This window comes from Salvia splendens, chromosome 8 (genome assembly GCF_004379255.2).
Source record: "Salvia splendens isolate huo1 chromosome 8, SspV2, whole genome shotgun sequence".
Taxonomy (NCBI): Eukaryota; Viridiplantae; Streptophyta; class Magnoliopsida; order Lamiales; family Lamiaceae; genus Salvia; species Salvia splendens.
The window spans coordinates 9,150,380-9,168,404 of record NC_056039.1 but is presented as its reverse complement, the minus strand read 5'-3'; the positions used below and the strand labels follow the sequence as shown (position 1 = coordinate 9,168,404).

At 38.0% G+C, this 18,025-nt stretch overlaps 3 protein-coding genes across 3 annotated transcripts; 2 read left to right on the top strand and 1 right to left on the bottom strand.

Moving 5' to 3' along the window:
* The first annotated feature begins 3,446 nt into the window (after positions 1-3,446).
* On the top strand, positions 3,447-5,475 carry LOC121743632. The gene is made up of 10 exons (XM_042136963.1): positions 3,447-3,517; positions 3,794-3,871; positions 3,957-4,022; positions 4,113-4,210; positions 4,325-4,362; positions 4,443-4,530; positions 4,621-4,756; positions 4,843-4,931; positions 5,026-5,091; positions 5,165-5,475. Exons 2-10 carry the CDS (start codon positions 3,811-3,813, stop codon positions 5,312-5,314), a joined length of 792 nt encoding a protein of 263 aa, XP_041992897.1. The 5' UTR covers positions 3,447-3,517; positions 3,794-3,810; the 3' UTR covers positions 5,315-5,475.
* Positions 5,476-12,500: 7,025 nt separating this feature from the next.
* LOC121744788 lies at positions 12,501-15,039 on the top strand. The gene is made up of 5 exons (XM_042138427.1): positions 12,501-12,631; positions 12,751-12,848; positions 13,877-13,958; positions 14,042-14,121; positions 14,595-15,039. The coding sequence occupies exons 1-5, from the start codon at positions 12,590-12,592 to the stop codon at positions 14,848-14,850; spliced, it is 558 nt and encodes a 185-aa protein (XP_041994361.1). The 5' UTR covers positions 12,501-12,589; the 3' UTR covers positions 14,851-15,039.
* A 76-nt stretch (positions 15,040-15,115) lies between these two features.
* LOC121744787 (scarecrow-like protein 30) lies at positions 15,116-17,336 on the bottom strand. The gene is made up of 2 exons (XM_042138425.1): positions 17,237-17,336; positions 15,116-17,133 (listed from the first exon to the last, which is right to left on the bottom strand). Exon 2 carries the CDS (start codon positions 17,074-17,076, stop codon positions 15,217-15,219), a length of 1,860 nt encoding a protein of 619 aa, XP_041994359.1. The 5' UTR covers positions 17,077-17,133; positions 17,237-17,336; the 3' UTR covers positions 15,116-15,216.
* Positions 17,337-18,025: the final 689 nt, after the last annotated feature.

Genomic DNA, 18,025 nt, shown 5'->3' with positions numbered 1-18,025 from the left:
TAATAAACTTATCATTATCATTATGAATTAGTAGCCTCATAGTTCAGTTTAGTGTTGCCCAATTTGTGAATGGAATTTTAAAAGTGAAAAGGCAAAATTATGATTGTATATAAGAATAAGTTTTGATTGACGAAATCATAAATGTAAAAAAAAAAGAATTTTTAGAATATAATATAATTTTTCAAGAATATTCTATATGAGTATTTGTTAGAATCTCTAAATTTAATTTGAAGGCGGTATATAGTTGACAAAAATTAATTTGTTACTACTATTTATTTTGACACAATTAGTAATTAAACTGTGGAAGAAGAACCATCTCGAAGACTATATCAGGGTAATAAAAAAATTTAGTTTGAAAAAAATAATTAAGCTTTTATTTGAAAAAAATAAAAGCTTAATCTTTATTTTAATATAAAATTTTGTTTAGTTTTATTTTGATACTCATTTGGTTCTTTTGAGAAAGAATTCGTACAAGGACATACTACAAAACAACTCTATATATGTTCTAATTGAAATTATGGCTGATTTTTATGGTAAACCGTCATAGTGGACCATTTTGACATTTCTAATTCTATGTCCTATAACTTTACCAGTAGTTTTAATTTTGGTTCAACAACATCAAACCACCTATAATAAGATGTTTTTTTTCCCTATTTAAATAGGATCATTTACTACTCCTATTTCTCATTTATCACACCGATTACTCAAACTCCGTCCGACCTATTAGATAGAGGAAAATCGTCTTAGTAATTAAGCTAAGATTCATCATATTTACGACATTGTATTTTGATGGTTTATTTTGATTCATAAGGTCATCCACAACGCTGTTTCTATACCGTTCCTTAAACCACTATTTGAGGGCCCCACTGTACTTTTTTACGCCATTCCTTAACTAAGGAACGGAACCTGCAACCCTCCGTTCCTTAACCGTTCCTTAAATTACTATTCATTCAATTTCATTTTTTTTATTTCCAACCCAATTCAATTTAAATAAACACACTTTAATAAAAAACAAACACACTTTATTAAAAAACACACAACATTAAAAACAAATTCAACTTAAACTTAAAAAAAATAAAAAAAGCACACAATTAAAATCATAAAAAAATAAAAAACACAAAATAAAAAACACACAATTAAACGTGGGAAAATAAAAAAACTACTCTGCCGGCGAATCATCCTCCGGAGGCGGTCGAGGTTTAGGGGGAGGAGGAAGACCAAGTAGTCCTGCCATATGCACAATTCCGTTCCACCAGGCCGTGAATTGGGCGTACGAGAAGCGGGAAGTGTCCGCCATTGTGGCGGTTATGTAAGCCACCATAAGAAAATAAAAATAAAAATAAAAAAAATAAAAAAAGTTAAAAAAAACGGTAATATTACCGTTAATTTTTTTTTAAAAATCATTTTTTTTAAAATATTAATTATTGCGTCATCGCTGACGTGTCCCACTCGCTGGCCGGCGAGTGGGAAGCACGCACGAAGCGGGGAGCGCCACGTCGCCCCAGCGCGTGGCGGCACAAGCCGTGCCGCGTTCCGTGCCGTCGGCACCCGGCACGGAATGGGAACGGAATGGGAGCGGAATGGTGCGCCGCAACGCGTTCCGCGGCGGAACGGCACGCGGAACGCCGGCGGCACGCGTTGCGGGTGCCTTGAAAATCTTTGCGGGTGCCTTGAAAATCTTTAACCCAAATTGAATTTGAAGATTGTGGCATCGAACCGTGTCTGCTTTATCCAGAAGCAGCATATATTCGTAGACGAACACGTGTAGAGAATGAGAATCCAAGTCTAAATTTCAGAATTGAAGTTTGAATTTCTAGAAATAAAATAAAATAAAATAAAATAATAAGAGCATGTGAAAATTCCCAAGGGGAGAGGGAAGGAGTTCGTCAATACTATATCAATTCAATTTATTCATTCGTCAATATTAAAATCGATTTATTCTAAGTCATTATTAATCTATATGAAGCTCATTATTTACGCTTACGCGGCTATTCGCATAATCGCACCAATTTATAGTATTATATTAGGGGTAAGATCTGATCCACTAAAATCACATCTAATCCTTTCTTCCTTTTGTAACTTTTTTTTCCAAAGGTAGCCATTTTCGATAAGTGTGCTTGAAGCAACTCTTGTAGATGAACAAAATAACTGAAATTTGATAGCTGATACGAATTAAACTGCAATATGGAGTAAATTTTAGTACTATGAATTTTAAATATTTTTAATTTAAAAAAATAATTCGATGTTCAGATCCAATTTTTTAAAATACCGAAGTAATCCAAAAATATATAATTTTAAGAAACATATACTAGTATTTTAATTATAAATCTAACAGATATAAATACTTGATATATTAATTTTTATAATTTGGTATTTGATTTTCAAACTTTCAAATTTTCTGTATTGAAATTTTAGATTTTCATAAATATTTATGCAATTCTGGATTTTTATTATTCGGATCAGATATCATAATTCATTTTTTTTGGGATTGAATCAGATCTCATGATTTGAATTTCCTTAATTTCAAAACTAAATTTTTGGTAGAATGTGCCTATAATTTTAAATTCTGGTTTCGGAGAGACTTCACAGTTGCGCCTAGGGATGTCAATTTAGCCCGCAACCCGTGGGCTGGCCCGAATAGCCCGCCAAATTTATAGGGTTAAAGCTGAAAATTTTTAGTCCAATAAAATTATAGCCCGATTAGTCCGATAAAATTTCTATTGTTCTATTTGTGTGACTCTAATTCGACACTTCATTGATTATTTTATAATATAGATTACTGAAAAAATAACTTTCCATTATATATATTAAATATATAAATTATATATTAAGTTTTTATTAATATAATAATAGATAAATGAATTAGAAACTTCACTAAAAATATGTTTAAATTTCTAAACATGCTTTAAAATTTCTTGATGTTTATGTTTTATTTTGCATAAATCTCAAATATTAGTATTTGATCATATTTATATTTGAGTTTAAGCATATATCTCAAATTTATCATAATTAAATATTTTACATTTTATAAATATAAATAATTTTCACAATTATTTATTGGATTGACCACATGTTAATTTTATCGGTAGCAACCCGATGGGCTAGCCCGAAACTCGAGCTTTTAGGGTTAGGGTTGATCTTTTATAACCCGGAAAAATCACAACCCGATTGACCTACAACCTGAATAGGGTTGGCCCGATTAACATCCCTAGTTGCGTCCCCCCAAAAATAAAATAAAATCAAATGAACAAAAGGTCAATTAGATTATAAATTTTGTTATTGGGTAAATTAGTCATGGTAGAAATTTAGGAAATAAAAATGAAGATTTTGACATGTAAAAAGGTGAGAGAGACTGTTTCCTGTCGCTTTCGGCATTCCCATCTTTATGGCGACCCTATAACTGCTTGTAATGGCGGTTATCAATGCTCTATTTAACCACCCCGCCCCTTCTCCCCATTTCCACTCTCTATTCAATTCTTTTTTCAAATCCCACATTTTTCGATCTCGCCATAATACGGTATGTCTGAAAACCAAATGCTCTTCTCTCGAAAGTTTCCATTTGCTTCTTCATGTTTTGCCTTTGATTTAAGTTTTCTGCTTGATTTGTTCTGAAACAAGATGCCCTTTTCTATACACATTTGTTTCGATTCATCTTATCTTTCATCTCATATTCTCATGTAGATTCTCATTTTCTCTTTTGAAATACCCTGTTTTTTTTCCAATCCTGCATATGCCATAGTTGAATTCAATTGTCGCTTTTGTACTTATGCATATTTCCATTATGATTTGTTAGATTTTTATTAAATCGAAATGGAGCAAGACGACTGTTATCAGAGTGTTACAGAGACAAAATATGATTGTCTCCTCTTTGGTGAGTTCTTGTTCTTACCCTTTTCAATCTTTGAGAAATTGGGTGAAACAATTTTGTATGTTGAGGGTTTATCTTTGATTTTCAGATGTGGATGATACCCTTTATCCCATGAGTTCCGGTATATCAACGGAATGCACTAAGAACATCAGAGGTAAATTCCATGCCCAAATGTGTGAAAAGTTTATGCATTTTCTTATTTTCAAAATTTGTAAACTGAGTTTTATTTACCATTTTTCTTTAGAGTACATGATCAGCAAGCTCGGCGTAGAGGAGGAGAAGGTGCCTGAAATGTGTGCCGAGCTATACAAGGACTACGGTACAACAATGGCCGGTCTTCGGGTATGGTTTCCTAGTATCATGGTTTAGGCCGTTACACTGTTCGTGTGTGTGTGTGAGTTTATATGGCTTCGAAAAAACATGTTCAAATAGATTGATGACGATGTCTCTTTTCAGGCTGTTGGTTATGATTTCGACTATGATGAATACCACAGGTAACTAACTATGTTTCTCTACTTGCTATCCTAATTGTTTCATTAGCAAAGTTCCTAAAACATAATCTTCTTCTGTGTAGCTTCGTGCATGGTAGACTACCTTACGACTGGTTGAAGAACGACCACACTTTAATGAACCTTCTGCAGACCGTCCCCATTCGCAAAGTTGTAAGTTGCTAACTGTATACATCTATTGCATTGTTGGGAAATTTGGTTTTGACGATGTATTGGAACATTTATGTGTTGTTTATGTAACAGATATTCTCGAATGGAAATGACGCCCATGTTGCTGAGGTTCTTAGCAGGCTTGGATTAGAGGATTGCTTCGAAAGTATGATTTGTTTCGAGACGTTGAATCCTTCTAAAACCTCTGAACAGCCTGAAAACAGTGATGGTAAGTTCAGACGTTGTATATTTGCAGTGTTTTATAGTATATCGATTCAGATATGAGACTGCTTTCCGTGCTCTCTGCATCAACAGAACTCCCTAAAACTCCAATTCTTTGCAAGCCGCTTGAAAATTCATTTATACAAGCTTTCAAAATCGCTGGTATTAACCCTCAGAAAACGGTAAGAAAGCATCCATTTCAGGTTTGTTTTCGGTCTTATATTTCCTGTGGCCAACCAACATTTCATCTGAAATCAACTTTGATTGTTGCTGCAGCTGTTCTTTGATGACTCAATTCGCAATCTGCAGACTGCAAAAAGCGTTGGCCTGCATACTGTTTGGGTATGTTTCCGAATAACCTAACATATCGAAAGGATTTAGAGCCAAATTTACTAAGGAAGGTTTTTATGTATAGGTTGGGTCCTCTCATAAAACAGATGGTGTGGATTATTCGCTGGAGAGCCTTCACAATATGAAGGAGGCATTTCCCGAGCTGTGGGAAGGCGCTGTCGACAAGGGTGATGTTCCATATGCTGAAAAGGCTGCCATTGAAGCGGTTGTGTGAGCTAGCTAATGTGACCAAAGATTACTACAGCAATGACACTTAACTCACATATTATCTTCTTTATTTTTTATTTTGGCTTTTCTTGTCTCTGCTTAATTTCTTACTTCGTTGAACCTGAAAAAAGATACTATTAACATTGCTTAGATATCATTGGATCAAATGTAACTACTCTCTCAAGTTAGTGAGATATGCTATAAAGTTGTTTTTATCTTTAGTAAATTCAGATTTCTTTCTTCTACTGCTAGCATTTTTATTTGTACAGATGCATTGTTGGTGAATGCTTTGAACATTTTTTTTATTTCCCTTGTGCATTGGATGCTTGAGCGTCTGGATTGAAGGGCTCTGTCATGCCAATTGCGACTCAAACTTTCAGGCTTGTATCAGAATGGTACCTTTGGCTTTCTAGTCGAACGAAAAACAAGAGCAGATGAGGTTGTTGGCTGTTGAGAATGGTGGAGGAAACTTGTTGGATTCGTAGAGGAGACAGTTTCCCTTCTAAGCGTCTTTTTGAATTTCCCCATCTTCCTTTGTGACTCTTCCTCCACTACAAAATCAAACATCTGCATATGTAATGGGAGAACAGGAAATGGTGGTTACATTTACTAAGATGAAATTAGAGAGAAAGACAAGAGGCTGAAACATTACAAGAAACCTTATTTTATGGTGTGGTTCACAGACTTTGCAGGGTTCTCTGGTTCTACATAAGTCGACCTCACAGTCAGTTTCTACGATGCAAACTGCATGTGAGGGCTTGGTTAGTAAAACATCGATAGAGCCACTGCTGGTCAAGCATGAGTAGCTTCTCAATGTCTTCTCCAAACTGCAAGAAACTAGCACTGCTCTTGGATTGGATACATTTAACAAGTCCTTTGTGTGAGGCTGCAGAATCACATATGGTCCTCTTGCCAAACTCCCATTCCTCAAAGTCCACAGACCACGGTCACAAAATAACTTGGTTCTAATGGAAGTAGTACTTTTTATCATCTAGTCCTTTACTAACAAAATATTCCCTTCGTCCCACAATTGGAGTCTTATTTATTTTTTTGCATTGATTTTAAGAAATGTAAATAAAAGTGAATTGAATAAGTTAGTGGAATGAGCCCCTCTTATATATATTAATTTTATAATAAATGTGAGTGAAATAAATTGGTGAAAGATAGAGTTAAATGATAAGAGTGAAATAAGACTCTAATTGTTGGATGAAAGGAGTATCATACTAACTCCTTGAGTGGGAGAGATGAATTTGGTTTTAAATAAAGAATAGTGAATTGCATAAATGGTACCTGATATTTTACTTTCGCACAGAAATAGTATCTGATCTTTATTTTATATCGTTTTTTATACCCAGTGACAAAAATAACCTTAGGTACCAAATATGTAATTTTTTTTGTTATGGGAGATATTTTTAGAATTTTCAATTAAATAGTACTCCCTGTGTCCCAAGATATTAGACTCATTTCTTTTGGCACAAGAATTTAGGAGATGTTGTTTAGTGGTATAAGTGAGGTTGGTAATAAAGTAAGTTTTTACCATAAATAGAAATAGCTCAAGTATGTTGGGACATCCCAAAGTGGTATACAAATCTAATATCTTGGGACGGAGGGAGTACCAAATATGTGATTTCTTTTTTCTTCATTTTTTATTTCTTTTTTCTTCTTTAGTCTCGTCTTCTTTCTTTTTAGTATTTTATCTCCCTTTCTTCTTTTTTTTCTCCTTAGTTTATGTTTCCTTTTTTTTCTTTTCTCTTCTTTTAGTGTTTTATACATACATCTAATTGCATTCATAATATAAATCAAGAACAAAATGCCTAATTAAATTAATTATTTAAAATAATTAAATTAATTGAATGTTTTTAATTAAATTATTTTATACTCATTTTAGGATTGAAATACCAAACTAAAAATATTCAATTGTTTATATCATTACGAATACAATTCACAATTTTAAATTTGTATTAAGATTATATTAATTAGTTATTGATTTAATATAAAATAATAATAAGAATAATAGTTATTATCATATAATATTATATAATTCATCATTAAAATAATTATAATATAATTATTTATTAAATAATACTCCCTCCGTCCCGCTTTAACAATCTCGGTTGATCAATTTCGGGCGTCCCGCTTTAGGAGTCTTGGTTGGACTCGGTACATAAAAAATGATTTCATTCCAATTTTAAAATCAATTAAACAACTAAATATAAAAGCCAATTAAAAAAAACCTTTCACATTCCCCTCATTTCTCTCTTTCTCTCTCTCTTTACTCTGCCCCCTTCCCTGCGAACCCTAGATCTGGAGATCGAGATCCGCCACCATCCCGAACCCTGTGTTTACTGCTCCCTCAAATCCAACTGCCCCTTAAACGACAGCGACGACAGTCTCTCGCCCCTGGACTCGACCAGCCCGGTGTCGTTCGACACTGCCTACTTCAAGAATCTGGCCAACAGAGGCCTACTGCGCTCCGACCCGGAGCTCTTCAGCGGCAGCGCTTCCACCGACGCTCATGTCACCGCCTACACTAATAATCCGCCGGCATTCTTTGCCGATTTCACCACGGCCAGGATTTGAACTTAATCCTCATTGTTTGTCCAGTCCACAGGGTTTTCGAATTTTAGTGTGTCCACATAAATTAAAAAGCCATTTTTGTAACACTTTGTTGACGAAATTTTGCTTGTTTGTTTTGGACAGATTCTAAATTTTAATTTTAATTGTTTGATTCGGAGCTTGATTTCCAAATTATCTTCCACTCCTCTTCCTTTGGTCGTTGTTCTTCTTCTTTTTTTGGTGATATACTGAATTAGGTGTATATCTATAGAAATTAAAAGTCATTAATGTTAATATTGCTAAGTTAAAAAATTTTTTAATTTAAGGTGCGGATGTCCCGGCGGACATCCCCGCGGACATCCCAAAAACACCTCCTGCCACGTATACGGACTTCCCACTGCGGATGTCACGTCATACGGATATCCCGACGGACTTCCCACATTAATAAAAATTCACAAATTCACAAATTAAACAATATACAGAATTAAAAATTCGACGCAAATACAGAGATCTTACAACCACTTTATTAAAAAAAAAAGACACATAAATATAAAAAAACATACATAGTAATTTAAAAAAATTACATATATAAAAAAAACCGCCGGCTCACTCCTCAGATTCCCTGCCGCCAGTACCCTCGTCGTCACCGCCGCCGGCACCCCCCTCGTCGTCACTCCCCGACATGTCTCCGAACCCCAAATCGCACCGCATACTGTTGATGAAGGGTTTAAGCGATCGCTTGTAATGGAGGTCGGTCGCTTGGCGCCATTCAACCTCGCACGTAACAAGGTTTCATGTGCTGCGATGCGGGCGAATGAGGGGTTCTCAGGATTGTTTTGGGTGGGCGCTGCCGATTGGGCCTTGGCGGATCAGCTGGCGCTTACCCTCGCAGTCCGCGCCGCCGCCTTTTGCCCAATCGGGCGACGGCGGCGGTTCGACGATATGGGTGTCGGGAATTCTGCCTTGGCGGGGGGAGTTCGTGGGAACCAGCAGTGCTACTGTACTCCCCGGAGGCGCTGATCTTCGTCCGCTTCAGCCAGGCAGTTTCAACGCCCACAGTGGTCTTGGGCGAAGACTGCACCACAAGATAGACCTCCCAATATTTGAATTCCCCGAACCCCTTTTCACTGTCGGGGAACTGCTGGTGCGCCAGAAGCTTTACATCATCGGAAGACATGCCGCTGGTTGCCGAGCGGAGGTTATTTGTGTAAATGCTGACAAATCGGCTGAGCTGCCTCCTCAGTCGCTCTCACTGTTTCCGGCATTGCTCTCCATTGTGAGGCTTCCTCCTTGGCGGTTTGAACTGGATGTAGCTTTGGCTAATGTGCCACCACATCCTGTCGATGTGTTGGTTCGCCCCGACGTAGGGATCCTCCACTACAATGATCCACGCCTTCGACAGCGTAATGCACTCTTCCATGCTCCAGACGGCCCTCTTGTTCCCGCTGGACCCCTCCCCCGCCTTACCACCGTACATTGGGATAAGCGAGGTATTGCCTCGTCCCCTGCCCCTCACTGTCCCTGTCCTCCCCCTCCTCCCTATCGCCGTTGGTGTGTCTGTGGGAGAATCTCGGATCGGAGATAGCCCCAACTCCTCCATCGAGAACGTGTCGATGCCAGTGAACTGAGTCTCGAGATGAGTACTCGGGGGGTTGTCCATCGACAGTAAATCCATATAGGGCCGGTAGACGTTGTCCACCGGTGATTGGGGGACCCCCTGTCTACTCCCCCTGCAGCCGCCGGCGACCCCTGCATCATCCCCGACATCATCATACCGGGCATCTGGGGCATCATCCCCGGCATTCCAGGCATCATTCCCTGCATTCCGGGCATCATCCCTGGCATTTGGGGCATTCCGGCACTCGGCCCGGGCATCTGGGACATTTGGGGCATCATACTATACCACTGCGGGTACATGTTGTAATACCCGGGCATCATCCCCACTGCCATTTGAGGTTGGGGCATCATCCCCAGCATTTGGGGCATCGCGGCGGACACCGGCGTACTCCCGCCGCCGGGAAAATAAGGCGACTTTGACTCGCTCGTAGCGGGGGAATCGCTATCGTGATGCTCCATTGTTCTTCGAAAGAAAAATATTTTAGAGAGAGATACTCATTAATACAAGTGGTGCGAATGAAATGAAGTGCAACGAGACGTATTTATAAAATTTTTTTAAAAAAATTTAATGCAATAATCGGGACGTCCGCACTGACGTTTGTGAGTAGGGATGTCAATCGGGCCAACCCGTTCGGGTTGTCGGGCCATTCGGGTACGGGCTATTCGGGTTATGATTTTTTCGGGTTATAAAAGTTCGACCCTAACCCTAACCCTAACCCTTCGGGTTTCGGGCTAACCCATCGGGTTATTCGGGCCAATGCGTATTTTTAATTCTTTTAATATTTTCAAAAAATAATACGTATTTTAAATTTTCTTTAATTATATACGTATTTTTAATTAATCATTCAACAATGAAATACATATTTTTAATTTTCTTTAATATTTAAAAAAAAGATTAAGTTATTTAAATTTAAATAACTTATTCATTACATAATTATTTACAAAATATCTATCAATAGTATGTTTATGTTTATGTATTTAAAACATAAATAAACACTTTGTTTCAAAATTCAAACATAAATCAATTCGTAGAAAATTAAATAAAATTTTCATAACGTGAGAGGTGCATCGTAGATGTAACAAAAATATTTTGAATTGTTAAAGAGTGAATTATCAAGATGCTAGCTAATTGGAGTAACTCTAAGTTTTCTTGAATTATGATCGGTCAAATTTAATTTATTCCAGCTGTAAATAAGTCAAATAATAATTTATCTTTGTTTTAAGAATCATCAAAGTACGCATAATTCAATAACGAAGCGGCGTCAAAACACTTTGCACTATTATATTGGAAATATACTAAAAGAAAGCTTTTATATACGAGTATTTATGAATCCATGAACCACATGGTGAATTTTTTCGTGATCTTATATAGTCGGTTGACGTATTTGGATTTTGCATGGTTTTAGAGGGCTGTCTTGGATGATTTTGATTATATTTCTATATTTTGGTATGTTTACATGTTTGTTGAGAAATGATAGAAAATTGATTAGAAAATGTACACAAAATACGTGGATGTGCAGCAGCCTTGTTTGAGTCAATGTTTCTCGCGATTTTGAAGTCTAATAAACCTCTAATACATATCATTCTCTTCGTCTTCGAAAGAGCTTCGCGTGGATATATTGCACGCCTCAATCGGAGCTTTGTAGAGAAAGTTATGACCGTTACAAAAACTGCTCGCTGTGCAGAAGCCTTCAACCCGACGGGCCGACCCGTAACCCGAACGGGTCAGCCCGCCTAACCCGACAACCCGATCGGGTCAGCCCGAATGGCCCGATTTTAAATTCGGGCTGCGAAATTACAACCCTAACCCTGTATTTTTATCGGGTTATTCGGGCCGGCCCGCGGGTTCGGGTTATTCGGAACGTCAGCGTAAGGCCGTGGAACTGCGGTGTCCGCAACGGATGTCTGTATCCGCTCACATACACACAATGGCGAACGTCCCGCGCGGACGTTCGCCGGGACGTCCGCCACTGCAGATGCTCTAATGAATGATAGTAACAGCAAAAAATAAGCATTAAAAAAGTGTTTAAGGGTAAAATTGTTAAAAAGTGGGTCTCAACATCCACTATATTATTTATTTATTACACACTTAAACTCTTCTTAAAACATGTGCCCAACTCAATCGGGACTGCTAAAGCGGGACAGAGCGAGTAGTAGTTTTTAGTATTATAATAATAATATTATTATATTACTAATTGAATATAATTATAACTATAATTTTAATTAAGTATATTTGAATGATATTAAAAATAAATTAATTATTAATTTATAACATCAAAATAATAATATGACTGTTGATTAGTGAGGAGAATGAGAGATGTTATTATAATATCACTTTTGGTACTAGTTTTGTGTATGCCCAAAATAGTCTTTATGGCACAAATGGAAAAATGTAGTATTTGTTTAGAGGGCATTTTGGGATGAAAATCCCGATAGGTACCAAAAATGTGATTTATAGTTACAAAAAATGATATAAAATAAAAATCAGGTACCATTTATGTGCGAAAGTGAAAGTGAAAGATCAGCTACCATTTATGTAGTTTACTCAATAAAGAAAATGGACATCCTAGTACAAACTAAAAAGAGAAAATGAACATTTTAAATGAGAAGAATCGAGTATTAAATAGCAGGAAGCATACGCGGGCCAAGGATCTTGCGTAGAATCTACATTGATATTTTTAGAATCTACACAGCCGATTTCTCATACTCTCTCCGTTCCATCTCATGTAATTGATTTCTTTTCAGCACGGGAATTAAAGAAAATGATATGTATTGAGTTAAAGTAGAGAGAGTAAAGTATGAGACAGGAAAAAGTAAGAGAGATAAATAGAGAATAACATAAGAAAGAGAGAATAAAATAAGAGATAGTTAAAATTTTGATTTTTTTTGCTAAAAAAAGAAATCAATCACTTTAAATGAGAGAACCCAAGATGGAAAGTTGATCACTTGATGGAGAAAGTACTAATTTTTAGGGTTAATTTGGTCATTCCGTTTCCTTTTCTTATTTAGACAAACCCTTGCGAATCGAAGCCGCCTCTCTGAAGTCGCTGACGGAGGGCGGAGCGGAGAGAGATAGAGAGGCTGTAGGAGGTTAATCGGAGACACTACCATGGCGAAGCGAGAGCTATCCTCTACTCTCAAGAACTTAAAGGTACAACCTAATTGCATTTTCAAATCAAACCTTATATTTTCCATTCAACCTAATTCTCTTTAATCTTAATCAATCTTTCTTGTGTTTAACTTTTTATGTATAATTGTTGGTCTGTTCAGTTCATGCAAAGGGCGTCCCAGAAAGAGGAGAAAATCAAGAAAGAAGAAGAACCCGTGCCTGCATCGGATTTCCCTGCCTGCACCGCTGTTAAAAGATGGTATCATTGTTAATTACTTTCTTTAAAAGAATCTTTTTCATTATTTGTTATGTTTCCTTGTTGCACTTTGCTTGTTAAGCATTGGTGGAATTAGGGACAAAAAGAAGGGCTTAGTATCAAGTTTTGTTTTCAATAGTTTAAGTGATGCTTCGTTACTTAATCTGCTTCACTGTTTGTTTGCTCCCCTTAGTTATGAATGCATAACGCAGAGAAAACTGATTGCAAAAAGATTAGCACGAGTATTGACTTTGCATTGCTTGATATTATTGCTTCTTTAACTTGGTAGTATAATTTTGATTTAGCAGGATCCTGGGGTATATGGATCAGATTCTCCATGCATTCAATGATTATTATGCAAATACAGTTAAAAGGATATTTGATGAATGCTAGTGACATTTATTGTTGGACTTGTAGTATATTATACTTTTGGTATATGCATAAAGTGTATGTGGATTAGTGGGAAACAATGGAGCTAACCTCTTAAGGGGTGTAGTTTGTTTGATTGCTATAATATTAACGCATGTCTGGTCTAAGAATCTCAGTTGTTACATCATTAGCTTTTTCACATACTTACAAAGCTCAAAGTATGTCCCGAGATTGTTTTTGGGTGGAAAGATTTATGAAACAGATAATTTTTTTAACTATTCCATATCTGGATTTCAAGTCTGTCTCACACCAGAAACATGGCAAAATGAAGGCTAAGGATTAAAAATTTGTTGTAATATAAAGTTACTAACAAATAAACATTCATCGAATTTTATTATGGATTTGAAATCATTGTATTCATCAATCATAAGCGGACATGGTAACTGAAATAGATAACTTGTATATGTAGTAGAATGTCCAGGTTGCTTCCTATGTCATGATTGTCATTATGTCTGAAACTTTACTGTTTGTGACATCAATCCTAGATGGGTAACGAAATATCTGATTGAACATTTCTCAAGAAAAGATATGTGAACATTATAATGGATTTCTCTCAATGTGATGGAGATTCTTTATTTATAACTTCTTCCATTCATGTACAGTGTCGTTATAGTTGAAGGTGATCCACATCCAGGGGCAACAAGAGGTCGCATGTCATTTCTAAGTTTCAATCCATCTATTGATGTGAGTTGTGGAGTGCTCTTTAAGTTTCTACAGTTTTTGTTTTTATTTTTCCTTATCTTAACTCAAGGGCTTTGTTTCCGTAGAAACTCAATGAAGAAGTGTCAGACCCTAGTGAAGCTGGATCAGCTGCTACAAGTTCCGGTAGGCAAAACGAATTAATCAGGTCAGTGCCTTCATACCCATGATTTGTGAAATTCTCTTACTGATTTAACATATACATTTATGATGATTCATATTATAGAGTTTTGTTTAGAAATGGGAGAAAATTTTGTTTAGAAATCAAATAGGTGTATGGTCATATTCTTGGTTGAAAAGAACTCCGAAAGCATGCTTGGGGTTAATTTAGCTTTTTTCCCAATGCATGATGTGAATAAATTTAAGCACAAACTATTATCAGAGGGCCTTGTAAATCATCAACCACTGTCAGTAGAATTCACCTAAGTCCTATCTGTGCCATCTCTTGTTCTGCATAATCGCAACCAATAATTTAATGCTCGTTCATTCCATTGATAGTTAAGTTGAAGTAATTGCAAGGGATGGGCGAAAAGTGAATCTATTACTATTAACTTATGATCTGGTAGGTATTGTAGTAGCATTCTTTACAAGGCTACAGACTGAAGTTCCTCTTATTTGCAGAGAAAATGGGTCCCCTCAGGGTAGGTCAGAAGACTTGGGATTAGAATCTTCGAGCAATGATTCGAATAGCAACCATAAGAGGAAGCAACACGATGCTGGCACAGAAGCAGAGACTCCAAACAAGTCACGGAAGAGCGATCAAGATAGCCAAGATTCAAACTCAGCTAGAAGCCGTGGTTCTCAGAAACAAAATAAGTGTGAAAAGCTGGATTGGAGTGTTCTTCGGCCTCCCAAGTATCAAAGCAAGAAGGGGTAAGTGTTTGCAATAGATTTCTTGTGTTGCAAGAGTATTTTTTTGGCACCTAAGTTGCCTTCCGCAGTTGACTCTGTTGTATCACATTGTTCGTTGTTGTAACCAAAGTTTTGTCCTAGAGTTGAGATAGGATTAATGTATTTCTCTCTTAATTTGCTAATACAGATACTACGGCCTATTTTTCTTTATCAATTTTTTTATATATGACATCTTACGGATACAAAGTCTCTACAATATTACAAGAAGATATCGCTCTAAACAAAAGAACTGAGAAATGAAATATTGGATTCATAAATATATAGTAAGAAAACTTGGGTAAAAAGAGAATCTCTGGGCTACTTGTAATACTTCATTAAAAAGTGGGAAGAATCAGTTGTGGGCAGGTTTCCAGCAAGAAAAAGCGTGAAGAACTCGGCCTTTCCATCCCTGCAACATCCATTTGCCATCTTCATCAACCGAGAAGTCCTTGTGATACTCTGCCTTCACCTTGCTCCTCACGTATGTCACGATCTGCTGATCCAGCGGAAGCTGCCTGAACCCGGCCGTCGCAGTCCTGGCCTGCCACTGCTTGTACGTCTCGGGCCAGTTGAGACGCTCCGTCCCCTCGCACGCTATAATGTTGGTAACGTCCGTCCCGAACACCTCCTCCTCGAACAGCAGCCTGTTTGGATCCTCCCGGGGCACTGTCGCCTCGTACATGTCGAACATGGACGAGTACTGGAACAGCGCCTCCCTGAATCGCGTCACGAAGAAGGGCGTGTTGTAGGTGCCATTGACAGCTCCTTGGATAAACATATTAGGATTGATCCTCTTGATCAGCTTCAGCACTTGATCCCTCGGGCTGTTGGCCACCACCGTCTCGTCTGGCACGTTCTGCAGCCGGTAAAGGCAGTTCACCACCAGCAGCTCATCCCTCTCGATATTGAGCTCCTCCACTTTGATGCTCTCCCATCTCTGCGCTATCGCCGTGTACTGAAACGGTACCCCGAATCGCTTGCAGTACCTGGCGAGACGGTCGCCCGTGTCTGCCACGCGCTCAGCCGGGCGGAAGCCCGGCTGAGGGAAGTCAATCCCAGTGATGCGGAGCTTAGGGGGGCCACCGCGCCTCTCGGAGAGGGACTGGATGAGGCAGGGCCACTGGAATCCGTAGAGGATGCCGAAGTCGATTATATGAAGGGTTGTGGCGGAATCAGCGAGTTTCCTGATGGTTTTGTTGGCTAAGAGATTGGACATTTTCTTGAAAGGGCAAGCCTTGATGTATGTCTGGTAGCCTCTGAGCATGACCGCGGCTGATATCCGGTGGAATAAAGCCGCGGAGCCAGTGCCCGCCACACGCGCCTGGAGCGCATTGGCGAAGTAATGGGCGAGGCGCTCTGTGCCGTCGCCGTGTGGGGAGGAATGCTGCCGTATCTTAGCCAGCAGGTCGTTTATGGTCCTGCTGTCGAAGGTGGCCACAGCCTGCGCGCATTGCATCAACAGAGTCCGCAGATCCACCACTTCCTTGATCACTCCTTGCTGCTTCTTGCCTCCTTTCGGCCGACCCCTGGTTGCCCCCTTTGGCTGCCATTTAGTCTTCGCCTCGCAATCGGAAACCAACGCGTCGTCGGAGATTGAACACAAGAGCACCTTATCGTACATATCCAACGCCTCCGGCTCGCCGCCGACATTGTTGGCTAACTGTTTATTGCTTCTGTAATCGCCGCTGTTGTCTTCTCTGTACCGGTGCTTCTTATCCCTCGGCGCCAAATTTTGGTACTGAGTTTCGGAGGGGCTAAGGCTGGATTCGAAATCCCTAATATTTTCAGCCCAATTTGACTCGAGGAAGCTGGTGATATCGGATGAGCTTCCGCTAGCGGTGGTGTCGGTTTGATTAGAAGAATCGTTGTTGTTGAGAACATCGTAGAGAGATTTCTCGGTGGCCTGGAGAGCCAAGCAGTCGTGCAGCATACAGGGTTTGTTTTCCAAATCCTCCTCCTCCATGAGCATGATGCCTATGTACTTGAGAATCGCATCGGAGTGATCCATTTCTTTGGAGATCTCACCCTCCGGCGATGATGAACACGATCCTTCATTCTGCGATTCAACCGATTCAGATTGAGATTCGTCGAACGAGGAACCAACCCTAAGCCCCAAAACACGGTTTTCTTCAGGGAAAACTGCTCTCGACCGGCAATTCGGCTGGAAATCGTTCGCCGGAGCCAAATATCCTTGGACTAAAGTACTATTCATCTTCAGATCACCTCGATTTCCAGAAAATTTTCTTCTCTACGAGTGAGGCAAACAGAACTGTAACAACATCAAACACAGAAATACTATTAACATCTGATAAAATAATGAAATTCGGATTCCACGAACAAATTCAAAGAAATAGAAAATTGATTTGCTGTACCTGACAGAAGAAATTTAGATTGAAATAGTGAGTTTCGAGAATCCGACAAATGTATAAAATTGGAGGTTGAAAAATCTGGTTGAATTTTATAAGAAATGTGAATGGAGGGGTTTATATAGAGAGAGTAGAAGATGGGTTTAAAGGATAGGAAGAAGGCAGGAAGTTGAGGTGGGGGCCACTCACTAAATATTGACTAAAGTCAAATCGTGTTTTATTATTGAACTCAATGGCTATAAATACATTAACTATACTCAATTTTAATTTTTAATCAATTCTATTTTTTCCAAAAAAACATGGTACTATAACTTTTTTTTATAGAATTTGAGGATGAAACAAAATGTCGCAATTGCGTTCTAATGATATCCATTACTAAAGTTGCTGTCAATAAAGTCTATCTTTTTTTATAATTTATTAGACCATTAGATATTAGAAAGCTATGGTTGAAAACTTGAAATACGTACAACTATAAATTGAAATACTTACAACCATACTTTTGAATTGCTTTTCAAACTCCAAGTACTATTTTTTGCCTACAATATTAGGACTTATGTCGAATTCCAGAAAAGATAATTTGTCCCAGAAAATGTTGAATTCTTTAAAAATTTATGTATATTTTATCATCTAAAAAAATATAACAGGTCAAAAGTTTTAAAGAAAAGGTAAATTCATGCATGTATAGAAAATACTTTTTTTAATTTATACATTAGTAATGAGAAGATAATTATTTAGTTAATTATTACTATGAGATAACATAAATTATAGTACTTATATAATAATTACAAGTGATGC

Excerpts from the sequence above, each read along its gene's own strand:
- LOC121743632 (XM_042136963.1), top strand. The coding sequence starts at position 3,811 with ATGGAGCAAGACGACTGTTATCAGAGTGTTACAGAGACAAAATATGAT. Across the intron at positions 4,211-4,324 it reads CAACAATGGCCGGTCTTCGG|GCTGTTGGTTATGATTTCGA; the intron begins GTATGGTTTCCT and ends GTCTCTTTTCAG. Across the intron at positions 4,932-5,025 it reads GTATTAACCCTCAGAAAACG|CTGTTCTTTGATGACTCAAT; the intron begins GTAAGAAAGCAT and ends TTGTTGCTGCAG.
- LOC121744788 (XM_042138427.1), top strand. The coding sequence starts at position 12,590 with ATGGCGAAGCGAGAGCTATCCTCTACTCTCAAGAACTTAAAG. Across the intron at positions 13,959-14,041 it reads GTTTCAATCCATCTATTGAT|AAACTCAATGAAGAAGTGTC; the intron begins GTGAGTTGTGGA and ends TTGTTTCCGTAG. Across the intron at positions 14,122-14,594 it reads AGGCAAAACGAATTAATCAG|AGAAAATGGGTCCCCTCAGG; the intron begins GTCAGTGCCTTC and ends TCTTATTTGCAG.
- LOC121744787 (XM_042138425.1), bottom strand. The coding sequence starts at position 17,076 with ATGAATAGTACTTTAGTCCAAGGATATTTGGCTCCGGCGAACGATTTC.